Source organism: Biomphalaria glabrata, chromosome 1 (genome assembly GCF_947242115.1).
Source record: "Biomphalaria glabrata chromosome 1, xgBioGlab47.1, whole genome shotgun sequence".
Classification (NCBI taxonomy): Eukaryota; Metazoa; Mollusca; class Gastropoda; family Planorbidae; genus Biomphalaria; species Biomphalaria glabrata.
Window position 1 is genome coordinate 59929063 of NC_074711.1, and position 20746 is coordinate 59949808.

The window sequence follows — 20746 nt, forward strand, 5'->3', positions numbered from 1 at the left end:
ACTAATAAAGACAATTTGAGCCTTGAGATTTGATTAGAGCAGTGATACCCAAACTAATAAAGACAATTTGAGCCTTGAGATTTGATTAGAGCAGTGATACCCAAACTAATAAAGACAATTTGAGCCTTGAGATTTGATTAGAGCAGTGATACCCAAACTAATAAAGACAATTTGAGCCTTGAGATTTGATTAGAGCAGTGATACCCAAACTAATAAAGACAATTTGAGCCTTGAGATTTGATTAGAGCAGTGATACCCAAACTAATAAAGACAATTTGAGCCTTGAGATTTGATTAGAGCAGTGATACCCAAACTAATAAAGACAATTTGAGCCTTGAGATTTGATTAGAGCAGTGATACCCAAACTAATAAAGACAATTTGAGCCTTGAGATTTGATTAGAGCAGTGATACCCAAACTAATAAAGACAATTTGAGCCTTGAGATTTGATTAGAGCAGTGATACCCAAACTAATAAAGACAATTTGAGCCTTGAGATTTGATTAGAGCAGTGATACCCAAACTAATAAAGACAATTTGAGCCTTGAGATTTGATTAGAGCAGTGATACCCAAACTAATAAAGACAATTTGAGCCTTGAGATTTGATTAGAGCAGTGATACCCAAACTAATAAAGACAATTTGAGCCTTGAGATTTGATTAGAGCAGTGATACCCAAACTAATAAAGACAATTTGAGCCTTGAGATTTGATTAGAGCAGTGATACCCAAACTAATAAAGACAATTTGAGCCTTGAGATTTGATTAGAGCAGTGATACCCAAACTAATAAAGACAATTTGAGCCTTGAGATTTGATTAGAGCAGTGATACCCAAACTAATAAAGACAATTTGAGCCTTGAGATTTGATTAGAGCAGTGATACCCAAACTAATAAAGACAATTTGAGCCTTGAGATTTGATTAGAGCAGTGATACCCAAACTAATAAAGACAATTTGAGCCTTGAGATTTGATTAGAGCAGTGATACCCAAACTAATAAAGACAATTTGAGCCTTGAGATTTGATTAGAGCAGTGATACCCAAACTAATAAAGACAATTTGAGCCTTGAGATTTGATTAGAGCAGTGATACCCAAACTAATAAAGACAATTTGAGCCTTGAGATTTGATTAGAGCAGTGATACCCAAACTAATAAAGACAATTTGAGCCTTGAGATTTGATTAGAGCAGTGATACCCAAACTAATAAAGACAATTTGAGCCTTGAGATTTGATTAGAGCAGTGATACCCAAACTAATAAAGACAATTTGAGCCTTGAGATTTGATTAGAGCAGTGATACCCAAACTAATAAAGACAATTTGAGCCTTGAGATTTGATTAGAGCAGTGATACCCAAACTAATAAAGACAATTTGAGCCTTGAGATTTGATTAGAGCAGTGATACCCAAACTAATAAAGACAATTTGAGCCTTGAGATTTGATTAGAGCAGTGATACCCAAACTAATAAAGACAATTTGAGCCTTGAGATTTGATTAGAGCAGTGATACCCAAACTAATAAAGACAATTTGAGCCTTGAGATTTGATTAGAGCAGTGATACCCAAACTAATAAAGACAATTTGAGCCTTGAGATTTGATTAGAGCAGTGATACCCAAACTAATAAAGACAATTTGAGCCTTGAGATTTGATTAGAGCAGTGATACCCAAACTAATAAAGACAATTTGAGCCTTGAGATTTGATTAGAGCAGTGATACCCAAACTAATAAAGACAATTTGAGCCTTGAGATTTGATTAGAGCAGTGATACCCAAACTAATAAAGACAATTTGAGCCTTGAGATTTGATTAGAGCAGTGATACCCAAACTAATAAAGACAATTTGAGCCTTGAGATTTGATTAGAGCAGTGATACCCAAACTAATAAAGACAATTTGAGCCTTGAGATTTGATTAGAGCAGTGATACCCAAACTAATAAAGACAATTTGAGCCTTGAGATTTGATTAGAGCAGTGATACCCAAACTAATAAAGACAATTTGAGCCTTGAGATTTGATTAGAGCAGTGATACCCAAACTAATAAAGACAATTTGAGCCTTGAGATTTGATTAGAGCAGTGATACCCAAACTAATAAAGACAATTTGAGCCTTGAGATTTGATTAGAGCAGTGATACCCAAACTAATAAAGACAATTTGAGCCTTGAGATTTGATTAGAGCAGTGATACCCAAACTAATAAAGACAATTTGAGCCTTGAGATTTGATTAGAGCAGTGATACCCAAACTAATAAAGACAATTTGAGCCTTGAGATTTGATTAGAGCAGTGATACCCAAACTAATAAAGACAATTTGAGCCTTGAGATTTGATTAGAGCAGTGATACCCAAACTAATAAAGACAATTTGAGCCTTGAGATTTGATTAGAGCAGTGATACCCAAACTAATAAAGACAATTTGAGCCTTGAGATTTGATTAGAGCAGTGATACCCAAACTAATAAAGACAATTTGAGCCTTGAGATTTGATTAGAGCAGTGATACCCAAACTAATAAAGACAATTTGAGCCTTGAGATTTGATTAGAGCAGTGATACCCAAACTAATTCGACCTGCGGGCCATTTTGATTTCCGACACTTGTGTCGTGGGCCACATGACTGAAAATGTACAAAAACGAAATAAAATTGACAATTTTATTAGAAACTTTTGGACTTAGTACTTACATTATCTAATGGGATATCGGACTTTTTTTTTACGCGTCTAAAAATTGATTCATTTCTCTAATTAAAATGTGAGCTAGCTTTACCAACGATTTATTTTGTCTCTTTGGTCAATATTCCCATCGATCCTCCAATCTCGAGGCGTAGTAGAACAATATTTGCTTTTTAATGCCGTTTATATTATTTTTTTTTATACAGCCTTACTTTCTTTATGACACAAACATGTTGGCTTATTATCATGTTCCACAAACAACTAAAGATCCGTTCATTTTTATGGTAGATTCTAAATTCAGAGTCTACTTGTAGCTTCTTGGACTCTCCCATTTTGTAAACGTACAAATATTAAATGTCATGGTACCCATCCATCAGAGAAAAAGTCAGGGCCCTAACTTAGGTAAGATACATTTTTCAACCTTTTTTTTTTTTTTAAAAAAGAAAAAGGGTGGAAATTTTCTACACTTTGTGTAGACGTTTCGGCGGGCCGGATGAAGCCACGTCGCGGGCCTGCGGGCCCTATTTTGGGCACCACTGGATTAGAGTTACATTATTAGTAAAATCACTAAACTTTGGGACTTTACAGGACAAGACTGGAGCACATCAATACAAGCCCTCCTTCCCTGATGTCATTAAAACGGGCTGCTTTACTCAGCTAGGGAAACCAATGCCAACAGAGTTTAAGTCTGTAATTAATATCCAGGACTAGATCACCTTGTAATTTACGTAATTTTGGTTTTAAGAAATGTTTGTAATGTATAAGATTTTGAAACTGAATTGCTCCACAGCGAAAATTAACAAGTGGTCATTTTGGTTGACAAGTAAACAATTCGTTGAAATTTCTAAATGAAAGTAGTCAACGAAATGTTTAAGAAATATATATTACTAGACATATGTTACCCGCGACCCGCGGGTCTTTATTTGCGCATTACTGTCGATATAGTCACTGAGAGTGTTTTGTAAACATTAAACGAAATAATAATGTAATAAGTAAAGCAAATGTGTCAATGTAAAAATAGTGTGAATGAAGCTATCAAATCAGAATAGCTAATAGGCTTAAATCCATTTGTTCAAATTAAAACATTTGCTTGTAGGCCTACATATATTTGCTTAAAATTTGAGATGAATAGACTTAATTTTGTATGTTCGTGTGCTACAGTATAAAGTAGATCTTGAGGTAGACATAGATCTAAATCTACACTAATCTAGAGTTAAAACTTTGCTTTTATAGAGTTCATTCTGTGTTGCGCATGCGTGACCTTTTTTCATGAATGAATATAGGTCTATCTCAACACGGCTACGTAGCTTTATTTAGCGAACAGCGAACTAATCATAATGTATTAAAAATGCTTTAGAAAAACAAATTTGAATGTTAATTTGATTAAAATATGAAATGAATGGACAATAATTAGTATGTTTATGTGTTAAAGCATAAAACTATCTTTGCGAAAAGAAGTTTTATCATGTTAGAGTTCAATAAGAGTTTTAGACCTAGGCCTAGGAATAGACTCAGTAGAGAGATGTGTTAATCACTGTTAATGTGTAACCATTTGGTAATGTCTAATGAAAGGATGTTCGCCAGGAAATCTGTAGTCACAGATATCAGGAACTAATTTATGTAAAAAATGTTTTTGAAACACAAAATTGAAGGTTAATTTTATTATATAATGAAATCAATGGATCTTCTTTTGTATTTTCATGTGTCAAAGTAAAAAACTATCTGCGCAAAGTGTATTTCTTAAAATTAGATCTAGGTCTAAATCCTTTCGATCTTTTCTCATGTCAACATTATTAACCATGGCCTAGATCCATAAATAGGCCTACTATAGCTTTAATAGAGTCGGACAACTTTATTTCTTTTTGAGGGTCTTAAGTTTGTTTTAGGGCTAGAATACATACACTACGGCCTGGTCGTGCGGTTTGCGCGCTGGACTGTCGTTCGGATTTATCGACGGTCGAGGGTTCAAACCCTGCTCGCTCCCATCCCCCGTCGTCCTGAGGGAGGTTTGGACTAGGAAGTAAACTATCTTCAACTCTGAAGGAACATCCGAAACATGTAAAACATTTTACCATTTTACCAAGGAATATTCCTGCCTAGTTTTATCAAGATTGGTCAAGCGGTTTTGATGTCTATAAGTAACATACATATATACATACGCCTCACATTTTACTTTATAATATAAGATTTAAATATAAAATATTTGCATATACATAGAAGATATTTATCTTATTGACTGATAATAAAACCACCTGAACATGACTACTAGTCATTGATACATATATTTTGAGCTACGACAAGAATTTTGTATTCACAACTTGGCCACTGTAGCTCTCTAGGTCTGAGAGTTAAAGATGAAACTTGGCCACTGTAGCTCTCTAGATCTGAGAGTTAAAGATGAAACTTGGTCACTGTAGCTCTCTAGATCTGAGAGTTAAAGATGAAACTTGACCACTGTAGCTCTCTAGATCTGAGAGTTAAAGATGCAATAACGTTGACTGCTTTATGCCTTCTCTCTATTCAATGTTGGTACAATGACGCTGGGCGGGGGCTGGCTGAGTGGTGAAACACTTTGCTTCCGAATCGAAGCGTCTTATGTTCGAATCTCTCTTTAAGACTGGGATTGTCGGATATCCCATAACGGGCTTATCCATAATTGTTCAATAGGTAGCTTACATTAGCTGGGTAATGTAAAAGCTGTTGGTCCTTGTAACATATGTATATCTATATGTTTTGCATATTCTTCCACGTCACGACGTCAGTAAACTATCAATTTACTGTCAATTATCAATTTACTGCCATTGTTCGAAAGCCTGGCACAACGCTCGTTCATCTCATGCTGTTAATGGTATAGACAAAAACAAAGGTAACATTGATTCTCTCCCCTTCCAATGAGTGTTGGAAAAAGAAGTTTGAAGATTTATGTTCAGGTCCTGATGTCTTAACACTTCTGCCAACATTCAAAGATGTAAAACATCAAATGGATTTTAAGCTGGCTGAGAGTTTGGTAATATTAGTTTCGCATCTTTGCTGAGTGTCTATGTGCATTTCTTTGAAACAAGTTCAAAACATTTAAGTCTATCGAATCAGTCATCATCATCAGTCATCATCAGTCATCATCATCGTCATCATCCTCGTCAAACTTTGTTTACGTCAGACTAGAAACGAAAAACCTTTTTTTTATTTCCAGCATAAAAAAATTAACATGTATTTTAATACAGGTCAAGTACAATGACTTTTACAATCAGGATTTAAGTCAGCACGATTCAAGTCAGCAGGATTCAAGCCATAAGGATACAAGTCAGGGGGATTTAAGTCAAGGGGATTCAAGTCGTCGGGATTCAAATTAGGAGATTCAAGTCAGTGAGATATAAGTCATGGCATATGAATTAGGGTGATTCTGTTTAAGGGTATGCAATTCAGCGGGATTCAAGTCTGCGGATTCCAGTAAGCGGGATTCCAGTAAGACGCATTTAAGTAAGGAGGGTTTAATTCAGGAAGAATCAAGTTAATGGGATTCAAGTCAGTGGGATTAAGTCAAGGGGATTCAAGTCAGTGGGATTAAGGTCTGGGGGATTCACTTCTGGAGGATTTGAGTCAAGGGGATTCAAGTCAGGGGGGGATTCAGGTTTGGGGGGGGGGGGGGGTTAGAGTCAGGTGCATTAAAGTCTAGGAAATTCACGTCAGGGACACGCAAAGGATGAACCTATAGCAGGGTCTCCTTTTATTCCCGCCATTTGACGTTACAGTTTGTCTTATTTTGATTTTCATTTTGCAGAAGTTTTAGGAAAGAAGACCCTTTCGCCCTAACCAAACTTCCCGAAGACAGCAAGGGATATCGCTGGAAGGTGGTTCGAATCCAGGACACTCGAGACGACAGTACAGAGACAATAGTGTCGCATGACACCATGTAAGGATTTTAGAGGCAGCCTTTTCTCCTTAAGTATAAAACTAATTCGTAGCACTGACCAGGTCTTATTCACGAATTTCAGAACGGCAGTCCTTCCTCTCTCTCTCCCCTACTCCCAAACAGTATTTCAGAGATGATAAATCTGAGTCCACAAAGTTCTAATGGGTACCCGACATTAAAAGAAGAAAAAGGTAAAGGCGGTAGGTCGTTGTGCTGGTCACATGATAACCATGTTAACCGTGGGTCACAGAAACAGATGGCCTTTATATCATCTACTTACCCTATAGATCGCAAGGCCAGAAAGGTGAACTTACATTTACACCTTGACCCGAGTTCTAGTATAGCGGTCTATGTGTTATACAGTGTATTATCTTTATATAATTAGGTAGCTAAGTAAATTTATGTGTAAAATAGTCATAATAGGTTATACTGAGTTTTATCAATGTCTATTGTGTGCAATAATTTTAATTCTCCTGTGATTTTTGTAATATACTTCTCATTTGATATGTTATAAACTCCATTAAATGATATAGTGATATGGTATACAATTACAAACACATTTCAAATTTAGATAACAGTAAAGAACTAAATAGACGGGTCGGGTATAAACAAAAACACACGCACACAGATTTATTTAGTTCTATTTTTATCTATTATGTTTAATAAAGAAAATTTCTTATGAATGGCTCTAACCCTCAGAATCCTCTCTAGGCTAATATTATTTGACAGACTACCAAAAAGTCTATGCTATTGCTATCGGCGGATTTACTTCCTAAACCTACAACTTCTAACAGAATCACATCCGCAAGCCAGATGTAGTTACTTCCTTTACACCTAGTCAGTGTTGATGCAAGCCTTGATATCTTTACGTAAACTTTATGAAGAGTTCCTTGATGCATGTAATACGAGGGCTACAGATTGCATACATCAAAATAAATATCAAATGTTTCCTTCTCAAGTTAGACTTCACTGGAACAACAAGCATTCACGCCTAGGTGTGGGAGTGATTTGTTTTCTTTCAGCAATTTTACATTGTTTTTACAAATATTTTACTCATATAGATAGATAGATAGATAGATAGATAGATAGATAGATAGATAGATAGATAGATAGATAGATAGATAGATAGATAGATAGATAGATAGATAGATAGATAGATAGACAGATAGATAGACAGACAGACAGACAGACAGACAGACAGAAGGAAAGAGAGGAGGTTAGATAGATAGAGAGAGAGAGAGAGAGAGACAGAAGGAAAGAGAGAAGGTTAGATAGAGATAGATAGATAGATAGATAGATAGATAGATAGATAGATAGATAGATAGATAGATAGATAGATAGATAGATAGATAGATAGATAGATAGATAGACAGATAGATAGACAGACAGACAGACAGACAGAAGGAAAGAGAGGAGGTTAGATAGATAGAGAGAGAGAGAGAGAGAGACAGAAGGAAAGAGAGAAGGTTAGATAGAGATAGATAGATAGATAGATAGATAGATAGATAGATAGATAGATAGATAGATAGATAGATAGATAGATAGATAGATATAGATAGACAGATAGATAGACAGACAGACAGACAGGCAGACAGATAGAATAAGTAAACTGATCCAAAGGAATTGATACAATTACACGTATTAAAAGTTTTTTTTTAAATATTTTTTTATGTTTTTCTTGTTTAAAGGAGATTAATTCACGTGGTGGCCTACTAGTTAATTAGTCCAGTAGTTGGTGGAACACCTAGTCCGGCCTCGCGGAACACAGTTTTAGAAAACACTGATCTAAACAAATTAGAAATAGTCCTAATATCCTAATGGACAACCAATAACCCAACATTATGTAATATATTTTAACGATTATAGTAGATTATAGATGAAGTAATTCACAGCCAGAGCCAACCACCACCAGAACTAGAACTAGTTGACCACCAGAACTAGTTGACCACCAGAAATATTGACCACCAAGACTAGTTGAGCCTACAATCTCACCACTATCTTGTACTCACCTCTCATTTTCATGGTATCCCTGAGTTCCAGCTTGACTGTGCCCCTGACCACTGCCCCCGCCGTGAACACGCCTTGTTTTGGCTCAAAATTGATCTCAAACAGCATGAGCTTACCCATGTTGATTAGAAAAATACGAGTGATAACAGTTATCCAACCAGAAAAATGAAAAGCAAATAGGCGGATCACAATTGAAACCAATACATCAGTCAGAAACACAGAAAAACACTGGGGAACTTCATCACTGGTATTTAAAGCAGAACGTCTGTGTTACAGATACATCAATTGTCGAGCTTATCTACCAATCACAAAGATTCTTCTTTACAAATATAATGACTTATGTAAAGCCATGTTTCAGAAGGTCTTTGAAGATGTATTATTAGCTACAGTGTATTTGACGAGTCTAAAGCCATCACAAAGTTATTTCTGAACGATAAATTGGAGTTGTACAAAACTATGGGGCTGTTATGATCTACATCGAGGTTTATGCAGGTCTAGTTGAAGTACAGGATTCTCCTTGGAAAAAACAAACAGGCTTAGCTGTGTCACTAAATTTGAAACATTTATCGAATTAAACCCTAAACTATATTCGAACTCAACATTGAAGACATGCTTGCAGTGTAAAAAAGTTGATAAAATTATTATATTAAATGTATTTCTGTGTGTTAACTAATAACACGACTCCGAAATGTATTTATTTAACTCTAAAATGATTAATTGAAACAGAACTTTGGTCTAATTTTTTTTTGTTTGTTTTGTTGTTTTTTCAAAAGAAACTTGAGCATCTCGAAACATCGCATTATACGTCCATACACTCTAGCTCCAATCGAAATAAATATAGGTCCGTGAGTTATGACATCCTGAGAAAGTGATCACGAGAGTAGTTAATAATCAGATGACATGTAACCGAGATAAGACGAGGCTTGCCTGCACCACTGCGTCTTTACCTCCAGTCACAATCAGACCCACTTTATTCACTCATCTTCTCATCCAGACAGGAAAAGTTCGCACGCGCACACAGACTCACCTCTGACAAGGGAACAATGTAGTCTCGGGTGTCTTCCATGTGGGTTAGAGAGAGAGAGAGAGAGAGAGAGAGAGACAAAATGTCAGAAGAGAGAGTGAGAGAGAGAATGCCAGAGAGAGAGAGAGAGATAATGAGCTTTGTAAAAGACTGAAACTATTACATGTGTGATAGACATTTATAAGTGGGGAAGTTTCCAGCCTGATTGTTTATATCAAAGTGGAAGTAATAGAATGTGTGATTGCCGGCCTACTGTATCTCCGCCATGATTACATGTGTGATTGCCGGCCTACTGTATCTCCGCCATGATTACATGTGTGATTGCCGGCCTACTGTATCTCCGCCATGATTACATGTGTGATTGCCGGCTTACTGTATCTCCGCCATGATTACATGTGTGATTGCCGGCCTACTGTATATCCGCCAATATTACATGTGTGATTGCCTATGGTATCTCCACAGGATTACGCGAGATTGCTTGCCTACTGTCAGGATTAAGCGAGATAGCTTACCTACTGTATCTCCCTAGGATGACGTGTGATTGCTTGCCTTACTATGAAAGGATTACGTGTTTGACTGATTGCCTACTGTATCTCTCAAGGATTACGCATTTGACTGACTGCCTACTGTATCTCCCCAGAAGTACGCATTTGACCGATTGCCTACTGTATCTCCCCAGAATAAAGTGTGATTGCTTGCCCTTCGTATCTCTCCATGATTACGCGAAACTGCTAGTCTTCTTTATCACTGTTATTGATTTGTATGCATTGTTTATGCTTCTTATAATATTATATGAGTAAAAAAAAAAGTCATACAATAATGCAAACATAGTTCTACAGTCATTCATGCATTTTATAGACATACGTCTATCATCTCATTTCTTCTCTGCCTGTGGTCCCTTCTGGGGCATAGACCACCAACCAGCTTCCTCCAGGCATCTCGGTTCTGGGTGAGTCTCTCCCCTCGTCTTGCCCATCGGCTTGGTATCTACTTCCAGATCGCAGGGCCATGTATTCCTGGGCTATCCCCTCTTCCTCTTTCCTTGTGGGTTCCAGGTTAGAGCTTGCCTTGTTATGTTGGATGCAGGCTTGCGCAGGGTGTAACATATCCATCTCCAGCGTCTCTGAAGGATATCTACTTCGATGGGCTGCTGTTTTGTTCTTTGCCACAGTTCCTCATTCGAGATCTTGTCCTGCTAGTGGATCATAAAAATCTTACTTATGCAGTCATTGATGGTGGTGATGGTGGTTCTCTACATCTGTTCCTCCATGGTGGTCTATGATACTGCCGAGATAGGTGAAGATTTCTATCTTTTCCAGAGCCTCATCTTGGGCTGTATTGGGTGTATTGTTGGATGCCTTTATCTTGAACACCTTGCTCTTCCCTCTGTTTATGGTAAGACCCATTCTAGCTAAATTGTCTGCAATAACATTTATCTTTTTCTGCATCTGCTGCTGTTTGTGAGAAAGAAGAGCCAAGTCATCTGCAAAGTCAAGGTCATCTAGCTGTTTCCAAAGTGTCCACTGTATACCATTCCGCTTCTGGTCTGTTGCTGTCTTCTAGACCCAATCTATGGCTAGTAGAAACAAGAAGGGAGAGAGTAAACAGTCTCACTTTTGTTTGGACTTCAAATGCCTCTGTCAGTTGTCTACCATGCACTATTTTGCAAGTCATTCTCTCATATGACTTCTTGATATTTGTAATTTTTTCAGGCACTTCATAGTGTCTCAAAAGACTATAGAGGGTCTGTCTGTCCACACTGTCAAAAGCCTTCTCATAGTCTATAAAACTGACGCAGAGAGGGGAGTTTCATTCCATGGACTGTTTCAAAATTATGCGTAATGTCGCTATCTGATCTGTGCATGATCTCTCTTTTCCTGGAATGTACAGTAGTGTTATTCCTCGATAGTTGAAGCAGGAATTAAGATCGCCTTTCTTCGGGAGTTTGATGAGGTAGCCTTCCTTCCACTCTAGTGGCACTTCTTCTTTTTCCCATATCTTGCAGAAGAGAGGGTAGAGTATCTTCACACTGGTATCAATGCCTGCCTTTAGTGCTTCAACTGGGATGCTGTCAGGTCCAGCAGATTTGCCATTCTTCTATTGCTTGATTGCGCTGCGAATTTCTTCCTTGGTGTGTGCACTGCACTTGATAGGTAGGTCTCTTGTAGCTGGCGGTATCTCTGTAGGGTTTGCAGGAGTAGGTCTGTTAAGAAGCTCCTGGAAATGTTCAATCCATCTCTTCTTTTGTCCTACTTCATCTGTTATCACTTCACCATTCTTGCCCTTTACTGGTCTCTCTGACTTGGCAAATTTTCCAGATAACGTTTTGATGACTGAGTACAGGTCTTTGGTGCTGTTCTGAAAGGCTGCTTTTTTTGCCAGTGTTTTGATGTAGTTCTGCTTGTCTGTTCTGATGCTACGCTTGACATTCCTATCTATTTCAGCATATTCTTTTTTGTGCTTTTCCTTTTGCTGCCCTTTTTTTTACTGTTCTTCACGCCTGCTTTCTTCTCTCTTCTTTCCTTGATCTTTTGAAGAGTTTCAGATGAAACTCCTTGTGGGTGTATGACTTGGGACCCAGTACTTCTTGGCATGTGGAGGTGACTGTTTCTTTCACTTTCTGCCATGTCTGTTCTACTGTCTCCTCTTCTAGCAGCTCTTCTAGGAGCTGGAACTTGTTAGATAGGGTGACTGAGCTCTTCCTGTTTTGTGCAGTCTTTCAGTGCAATAGTATTAAAGTGTTGGCGTTGGCTGGGCCCACTTGTCCAAGTCTTCTTCAGCTTCAGTTTCACTCGAGTGCACAGAAGATGATGATCTGAAGCAACATCTGGTCCTCGTCTGACACGTACATCCTGAAGAGATCGACGGAACTTCTTCCCAATACAGACATTGTCTATTTGGTTCTCTGTTGATAGGTCTGGTGACATTGTCTATTTGGTTCTCTGTTGATAGGTCTGGTGACATGGTTTATTTGGTTCTCTGTTGATAGGTCTGGTGACATTGTCTATTTGGTTCTCTGTTGATAGGTCTGGTGACATGGTTTATTTGGTTCTCTGTTGATAGGTCTGGTGATATGGTCTATTTGGTTCTCTGTTGATAGGTCTGGTGACATTGTTTATTTGGTTCTCTGTTGATAGGTCTGGTGATATGGTCTATTTGGTTCTCTGTTGATAGGTCTGGTAACATGGTCTATTTTGTTCTCTGTTGATAGGTCTGGTGATATGGTCTATTTGGTTCTCTGTTGATAGGTCTGGTAACATGGTCTATTTTGTTCTCTGTTGATAGGTCTGGTGACATTGTCTATTTGGTTCTCTGTTGATAGGTCTGGTGACATTGTCTATTTGGTTCTCTGTTGATAGGTCTGGTGACATTGTCTATTTGGTTCTCTGTTGATAGGTCTGGTGACATTGTCTATTTGGTTCTCTGTTGATAGGTCTGGTGACATTGTCTATTTGGTTCTCTGTTGATAGGTCTGGTGACATGGTCTATTTGGTTCTCTGTTGAGAGGTCTGGTGACATGGTCTATTTGGTTCTCTGTTGAGAGGTCTTTTGATACCCACGTTGCTTTGTGTATTCGTTTGTGTGTGAAGACAGTTCCTCCAATCACTAAGTTGCTTGTGTCCTTCTCCATTTTCAATCATCTCACCTAGTCCTTGCTTTCCCATGATCACTTCATATCCTCTGTTGCCATTGCCAACCTTAGCATCGAAATCGCCCATTATGACGAGGATGTTCTTTTTTGGTCTGTCATGTAGGAGGGTAACCAGCCTGTAGTAAAAATTGTTCTTGTCCTCCTCTTAACCGTCGTTCGTTGGGGCGTAGCATTGGGCAATGTCTAAGTTAATCCTCTTCTGCACTGTGTGGAATGAGGCTGTTATTATCCGTGGTCCATGCGCTTCCCATCCAATAAGAGCTCTCTGAGCCTGATTAGACAGCACCAGGGCTACTTTCTGAATGTGTGTAGCCTCTTGCTCATGTCCTGAGTATAAAAGTGGCTCACCCGAAGTCAGTCTGGAACCAGTCCATTTTAACTCATTGATTCCAAAGATGGTGAGGTTGTACCTTTTCATCTCAGCTGCCACTTGCGCTGTCTTCCCAGTCTCATACATGGTCTGGACGTTCCATGTACCGATGGTGGTGGTGGTCCTGGTAGCGATGATGGTCTTCGGCCTGTCAGCTTCCAGATGACTCTGGCTTTCACTGACATGCGTCATAAACCTTCCAGCTGGAGGTTCATCCTTTCCCAGGTTCGTGACTTCAGTTGATTTCCTGTTTGGTGTTTCTGTAGCTAGTGGTTTTTCTACAGGGTAGGGTAGCTAGCCCTACGCCCAACCCTCCTCCTTTCTCAGCCGGGCTTGGGACCGTCACATGGCGGAGTTACATATGTTTATACTTACACACAATAATTAAAATATGTAATCATAAGTTATCATAAAGATAATCATTGAAACATGCAATCAAGTAATCATCAGTCATTCAGTCACACAGTCACAGCTATTTAGCCATATTATTCATAATCGTACAACCGCTCATTTACAAATCATTTTTTCACAAAGCCATCCCCCATTTTAAGTCCTATATTTATATAATCAAATCCATATTATATAACCTGAAAATAAAAGTCCAAACTGATGGAAAAGGTTATATATAAATAATAAGGCTTGTTTTCTAGTCCGGTCGTTGGTTTGTGGGCTAGACTGTTGTTCGGACTTATCAATGATTTCGGGTTCAAACCCAGCCCGCTCCAATCCCCCGTCGTCCTGCGGGAGGTTTGGACTAGGAAGTAAACTATCTTCAACTCTGAAGGAACATCCGAAACATGTAAAGCATTTTACAAACAAACATCTTGTGGCCGCTATGAAAGATTTCTCCCAGGGTCAGGAGTGAATTAGGATCTCTTCCTCTCCCATTTATGACTGAAGATTTCCCTGCGGCTAATACCAATATAGGTTTGAGGAACACATTAAATTCAGGATAGCTTGTTCTCTCGTATTTTTAGCGGCAGAATGCCTCACACCCAGTGGAATTCCTTCCTATTTTTAATTGTTATATATATATATATATATCCGTTAAAGGAACTATGATCCCCAGATTGTGAGGTCCAGGAAGAGTTTAGGTCATGTTCCTAAAGGATACTGGTCAGAAGTACAAGTTTATCTTTTAAGTCAAATTTAAGTCGTTCATCTTAATCTGACAGTCTTCAAACCAGGGGAGATAAATTACAAATTTCTTTCTCTCGCTCTCTCTCGCTCTCGCTCTCTGACTCCTTTCTCACTCTTTCTTTCTCGCTCACTTTCTCTCTCATTCTTTCTGTCACTAGGTCATTCTTTTTCTTTTGATTTTTTTCACTAGTTCTATCTCTCTCTCTCTCTCTCTCTCTCTCTCTCTCTCTCACCACACACAAAGACACACAGACACACACACACACAAGCAGTAAACGAAACTTATGTTTTCAAACTAAAATCTCTAACATGGTCGTCTCTAAGGAAGACATACCGGGTGTTGATTATGATTCAAACTGAAAGTTTATTTCACTTCTGCCCCAGTCACAGCGGTAATGTTGCACACGATAGAGAGGTTAGGTAGAGGCGTAGGGTCTAAGTAGATTACCAGACGTCAGTTTGTAATTCCTGTTGTCTGTTCATTCCGTTTCCATGGCAACCTAACAATAACATTGATGTCACCCCAGTCACTCTGTTGTTATGGAAGGTTATCGAAACAAATTGACCAACTTTTTTAAGGAAGGTTATCGAAACAAAGTGACCAACTTTTTTAAGGAAGGTTATCGAAACAAAGTGACCAACTTTTTTAAGGAAGGTTATCGAAACAGATTGACAAACTTTTTTAAGGAAGGTTATCGAAACAGATTGACAAACTTTTTTAAGGAAGGTTATCGAAACAAAGTGACCAACTTTTTTAAGGAAGGTTATCGAAACAGATTGACAAACTTTTTTAAGGAAGGTTATCGAAACAGATTGACAAACTTTTTTAAGGAAGGTTATCGAAACAAAGTGACCAACTTTTTTAAGGAAGGTTATCGAAACAAATTGACTTTTTTAAAATATGTTTCTCATTTTACAGGGAAAACGATTTTTAACACAACCAATAACATAGACCTTGCGATCTTTGGGGCAGATGATGTTAAGGTCATCATCTGTTTCTATGGCTAGGGTTAAAGAGCAGGCTGTCATGTGGCCAGCACAACGACCAACCGCCTTTACTTTTCCCAACAAAAGTCAGGTACCATTAGAGTTGGGTGGACTCAGGGGCGCCCTAAAAATCCCAAAACTCTAAATTTCAGTATTCACCGAGATTCGAACCCAGACCCCAGGTTCAGAAGCTGAGCGCTTAATAATTTAGCCACCACGCCCCCCAACCAATAACTATAACACATACATTGCGATAATTTGAAAAATCTTAAAAGAAGAATGATCAAATATATTTTTTTTCACCATTTGACGATTTTTTAAAAATCTAACCCGATAAAATGATAACAATACTGGTTGAAATTTGGCTAGTTGAAGTAGATATTTAATTCTAATCCTTTAGCTCAAAAACGTGTAGTCAAGGTCCACTTATAATGCGTTTACTCGGCCTCTTAGCTGTACATTTTTATATAATCACACTCGTGTTGGCTTACAGCGGTCAGTGGAGGGAAGTTTATAGTATTATAGTCACAAAGATTTCTAGATTTATTTGTATCTGCTCAAACTGTAGATTGTTTAGATTGGGGAGTGGCGCGACATTGTATAACACACCTATGATTTTTATTTTTCTTTATTTTAAATAATAAATTGTAAGACAGTCACTTAGTAGGATTTACTTTTAGTTTTCAGATTTAAAAATAGTAGGTGGATGAGCAAATAAGTCAAAACTAAATCCACAGAAGTTTTGTAAATGATAAGACAAGATAAGACAAGATAAGGATACCAAATACCCGAGCTAATGTGAAAGTTTCTCAAGTAAACGTGTAAGTCTAGATATAATCATTGCTGGATGAACACTCGATGTTTAATGAGTCAACAAGATGTACATGAGCCAGAAACCCAAGAAAAACCCTAGAAAAACTCAACAACAACAACAAAAAAAAAAAGAAACAACTTTGAACTTACCCACGTCACTGAACTAGACAAATATTTCACTATTGACTCACGTGATCGTTTCGGCTCCTGCACATGACGCACACATTCAGTTCGTGAGTAGTCAAAGCAGTAGGTTTTTTAGCTCATCTGAAAACATTCACCTAACAATACTTTATACACTAGTCAAGACAAAATGTACGCTATTTAAAAGATTGACATAAAAACATAATTTGTATGCTGATGAAAAGGTCGACCTATAACATAGTGTGTATTCTAGTGAAATGTCGACCTAAAACATAGTTTGTACGCTAAAAGATCGACCTCAAAACATAATTTGTATGCTAGTTAAAAGGTCGACCTAAAAACATAGTTCGTACGCTAAAAAATCGACCTAAAAACATAGTTTGTGCGCTAGTGAAAAGGTCGACCTACAAGCATAATGTGTACGCTAGTGACTGTTTAAATTGGAATGACATCCAATAGCTTCATGACCTCCCCAGTTGAAAAACCTCTAGAATGAGGCATGTGAACGTTTTATGCTCTAACTGTTTGTTGGGTCTTGAAATTGAACGCGCTTTTCTGTCAGAGTGCCTTGCCAGACAGTTCGTGCATCTAAGTTTTTTTGTGTGTACTTTTTAGAAAACTTAAATGAACTCATTCTGTCTGTCTGTCTGTCTGTCTGGTAAAAATTTTGAACAACTTATTTCTTCCACATCCATTTTTTTAATTGATTCATGTTTTTTTAGATACAATAAATAATTGTGTTCAATTTCAACTTGATGCGTGAATGGGTGTGTGGTAAACAAGAGGTGTTCAACATTGTGCGCAGACAGATGGACAGATTGAGTTGATATTAGCTTTGTATTAATATAGTATACAAAACTCTGTAGTGGAGCTGCTGTAGTGGTAGCAACGTTACAAAAGAGTGAATAAATGAATGGATCCTCGGATCCTCCTCAGTTAGGAGGTAGAACATTAGAAATCTTTAGATCAAAAGTCTAAATATTTTGAATACATTATCGTAAAAAAGCTCTTTAAAAATCTTCTTTAAAAGCAAAGTCTAAATTTGTGAGAAAATATATTCCTGTAAAAATATATATAATACTAGTCGACTGGCGCCTAGCACACGCCTCTATTTTGCAGGGACGGCCTTAGGCCAATGCAACCTATGCGACTGCAGTGGGCCCCGCACTTTCATAGGACCCGTGCTAATTCTATGTGTATAAATTATAAAATTAAACTATTTTATAACTCATAGCAGATTTCCCGCGGCCTCCTGTCGATTTACCAGGAGCTCCTGTGATGAAATTGCAAAATATACGAAAATGTCCTGGAAATATCCGGAAATTATTAAAATCTTTTGAAAACTCATACATATCTTCTGAAATATGTAGAGAAAAATTGTTTTTTTGGGGTGTCATTCAATTTGGACAACGAAATCCTACGCGCGATTAAAAAAAACGGCATTATGCAATACCGGCAATCGTGGAATCTAGTGAAAGAAGCTTCTTGCGCCTCAAACTAATGAAGAATTAATTGAGGTTAAAAATTCTCGTAGATAGATTGAAACATTTGATAATTCTTGCTATTGAGCGCGATCTATGGAGGAAACAGAATTCTTATGATATACTGTATGACTCGGCTACACGCAAGGCTAGTGTAGTAATTCTGTACGTAGTCAAGAATGAATAAAATGCAAAGATGAATATATTTTCTAAAAATTTTCCGCAAAATCCGTATCACATTGGGCCCCACAATGGTTAAATCCGGCCCTGCTATTTAGTGACGGGTGAATACTACTTGCTCTTCCCCCCCCCCTCTTTTTTTTTTTCGCCTCTAAAATTACGTGGGGTAACTCTAGTCCGTCTGACTAGCAGAAATAAAAGAGTGATCTTTCCATTGCTTGGTGTCCAAACTCTTGAACCATGAAGAGAATTATATATAGAGATATTTAGAATGATAACTTATATGTATTCCAAAAAGCTTCTGGCGATGAAAATTATTTTAATTTCTAAAAGAGGAGTAATATTTAAGGGGAAAAGATGACAAGAGAAAAGATAAGATGATAATATTTTGTAAAACACCCTAATACTGAAGACCTTCATGTCGCGTTTGCAAACTGTTTGCAAACAGTATCAAATGTGTAGCTATAGATACGGGGGCCGGGGGGCTTGACCTCTTTAGGGGCCCCTGCATTTTGACATACATCATGACTTGAGATGATGGCGTAATATTTAATGTAAAAACACATTTGGACACTCATTTTGGCCCCCTTCGAGTAGGGGCCCGAGGGGGATTTTCAAATTTAGAAAGCTACGCCACTGATCAGTATACATCAAAAGTTGGCGACCTGTGTCTCTCCTGCCTTCAATTAAATCACCATACATAATGTCTTGTGGAAGTTGACCTTGTGGCATTCTGTGAACATGACCAAGCCAGCCAAGGCGTCTTCTACTGATAATAGCTCGTATGTCCTGGCACCCTGCTTTTATCAGCCCTTCCTCATTGGTATTTTTTTTAATCTTTCCACACATTTTGAGTATCAGCTTTAAGCATCGCATTTGAAAGATATTCAGCTTTTTTTTTGCTATCAGGAGTAGGTGGGCCATGTTTCATTACCGTATATCTGAGTGCTCATCTCACAGGTCCAGTAGAGTAGGGCTTTGGTGTTGGTAGTCAGCAAGGTACTGCCCAACACTTATTTCTGCAGCCATGACATGATGCCCATTGCCTTTGGCTTTACTGTTGTTGATGTATTTATCCAGTCGTTTTTCGTTGGAAATAATGAAGCTAGATAACAAACATGGTCATCCATTTCCAGTGGTTGGCTATTAATTTTGAACTAGTAGTCTGGTCATGCTTTGACTAACATTTAAGCCAAACTTCTGACATGAAACAGACAGTCTTTCAAAGCTGAGTAGCAAATTCAGCAACAATAGCTGAGTGATTCCCTGATAAGTACCTTTCTAACATTGAAGGTAGAAACTATTCTGGGTAATAGGTAAAAAAAAAATCAAACCCTCTGGTTGTGTACTAATCTGCGTAATAGGTAAAAAAAAAAAATACAACTTTCTTTTAACTGTGAGAAGTTCCTTTATATTGTTTATGTACTCAACAGTCAGCACCCTACTATATCAGCCACTTCTAGCTAACCCCCCCCCCCACTCGCTCCCCTTCTTTTCCAAGTCATTTAACCCAGTTAGAAACAGTTGATGTACCTATACCCAGCCAATCTTAGGGAGATAACTTATAAAGTGTAGCGAGGTTATTAAAGAACTCGACCTGGCCCTCTCAATAAGATGATCCTTCCAGGCAACGAGTCCAAGTTATGATACAGTGTCAGCTAAAAGGTGAATCAGTTATCTCCATTTACTTTTTGACTTCCCTTGTTTTTATGGCCTCCGGCATAGGTTCTCGGTGTGTGCTGTAGTACCCCTCGTTACAGAACCGGTTCCTATGCTAAGAAAAGTCACTTTCTTCACATTCTCTTTATAGTTTTACATGTTGGAGGGAGGAGGGCTATAGACAATGGAGGAAAGTCTGTTTAGTTTCTTTCAAAAAATGAAGTCTGCATTTTAGTAGTCTAGTAGACTTTTTTTTTACAACTCTGATATTAAATGTGTTTCTTCTATATTGTTTCCATTTAGCAACTGATTTTTTTTTCGACCACTTTTACTCATCTAATCGTCATTTTAAAAAAAACTGTTTCTAAAACTTATTTTTAGCGGCCCCCGAAAGGGGAAAAGACGCTTTTAGTTTTGTGTGGCCTGTCTGTCCGTCTGTCCGTCCGTCCCATTTAGATCTCAGAAACTAGAAAAGAAAATGAAAATCGGACATCATGACATTTTAGATCATTCAAAGTTCTGATGCAACGGCTACTTTTTTCTTTTCTGAAAGCGAAAAATATAATTTTTTTAATCAGTTATGCAAGCAGTTTTTTTTTCATAAAAATACACCATTTTACAACTATTCACTATTAATAGTAACAAACACTGGTGGCTTGTTAATAAAGGAGATCACCACATATTTTTTTATCAAAAAATTTTATTTTTTACAATTGTAT

General features: G+C 37.8%; 1 protein-coding gene and 1 pseudogene across 1 annotated transcript in view; both read right to left on the reverse strand.

Moving 5' to 3' along the window:
• LOC106062045 (arrestin domain-containing protein 3-like) overlaps window positions 1-9608 on the reverse strand; it is a 60993-nt gene extending 51385 nt beyond the window's left edge. The window contains exon 1 of the mRNA XM_056005141.1: window positions 8580-9608. Coding sequence (XP_055861116.1) covers window positions 8580-8697 — 118 coding nt within the window. The 5' untranslated portion in view covers window positions 8698-9608. The remainder of the gene's footprint in view (window positions 1-8579) is intronic.
• A 1219-nt stretch (window positions 9609-10827) lies between these two features.
• On the reverse strand, window positions 10828-13815 carry LOC106069196 (uncharacterized; annotated as a pseudogene).
• Between the last annotated feature and the right edge of the window lie 6931 nt (window positions 13816-20746).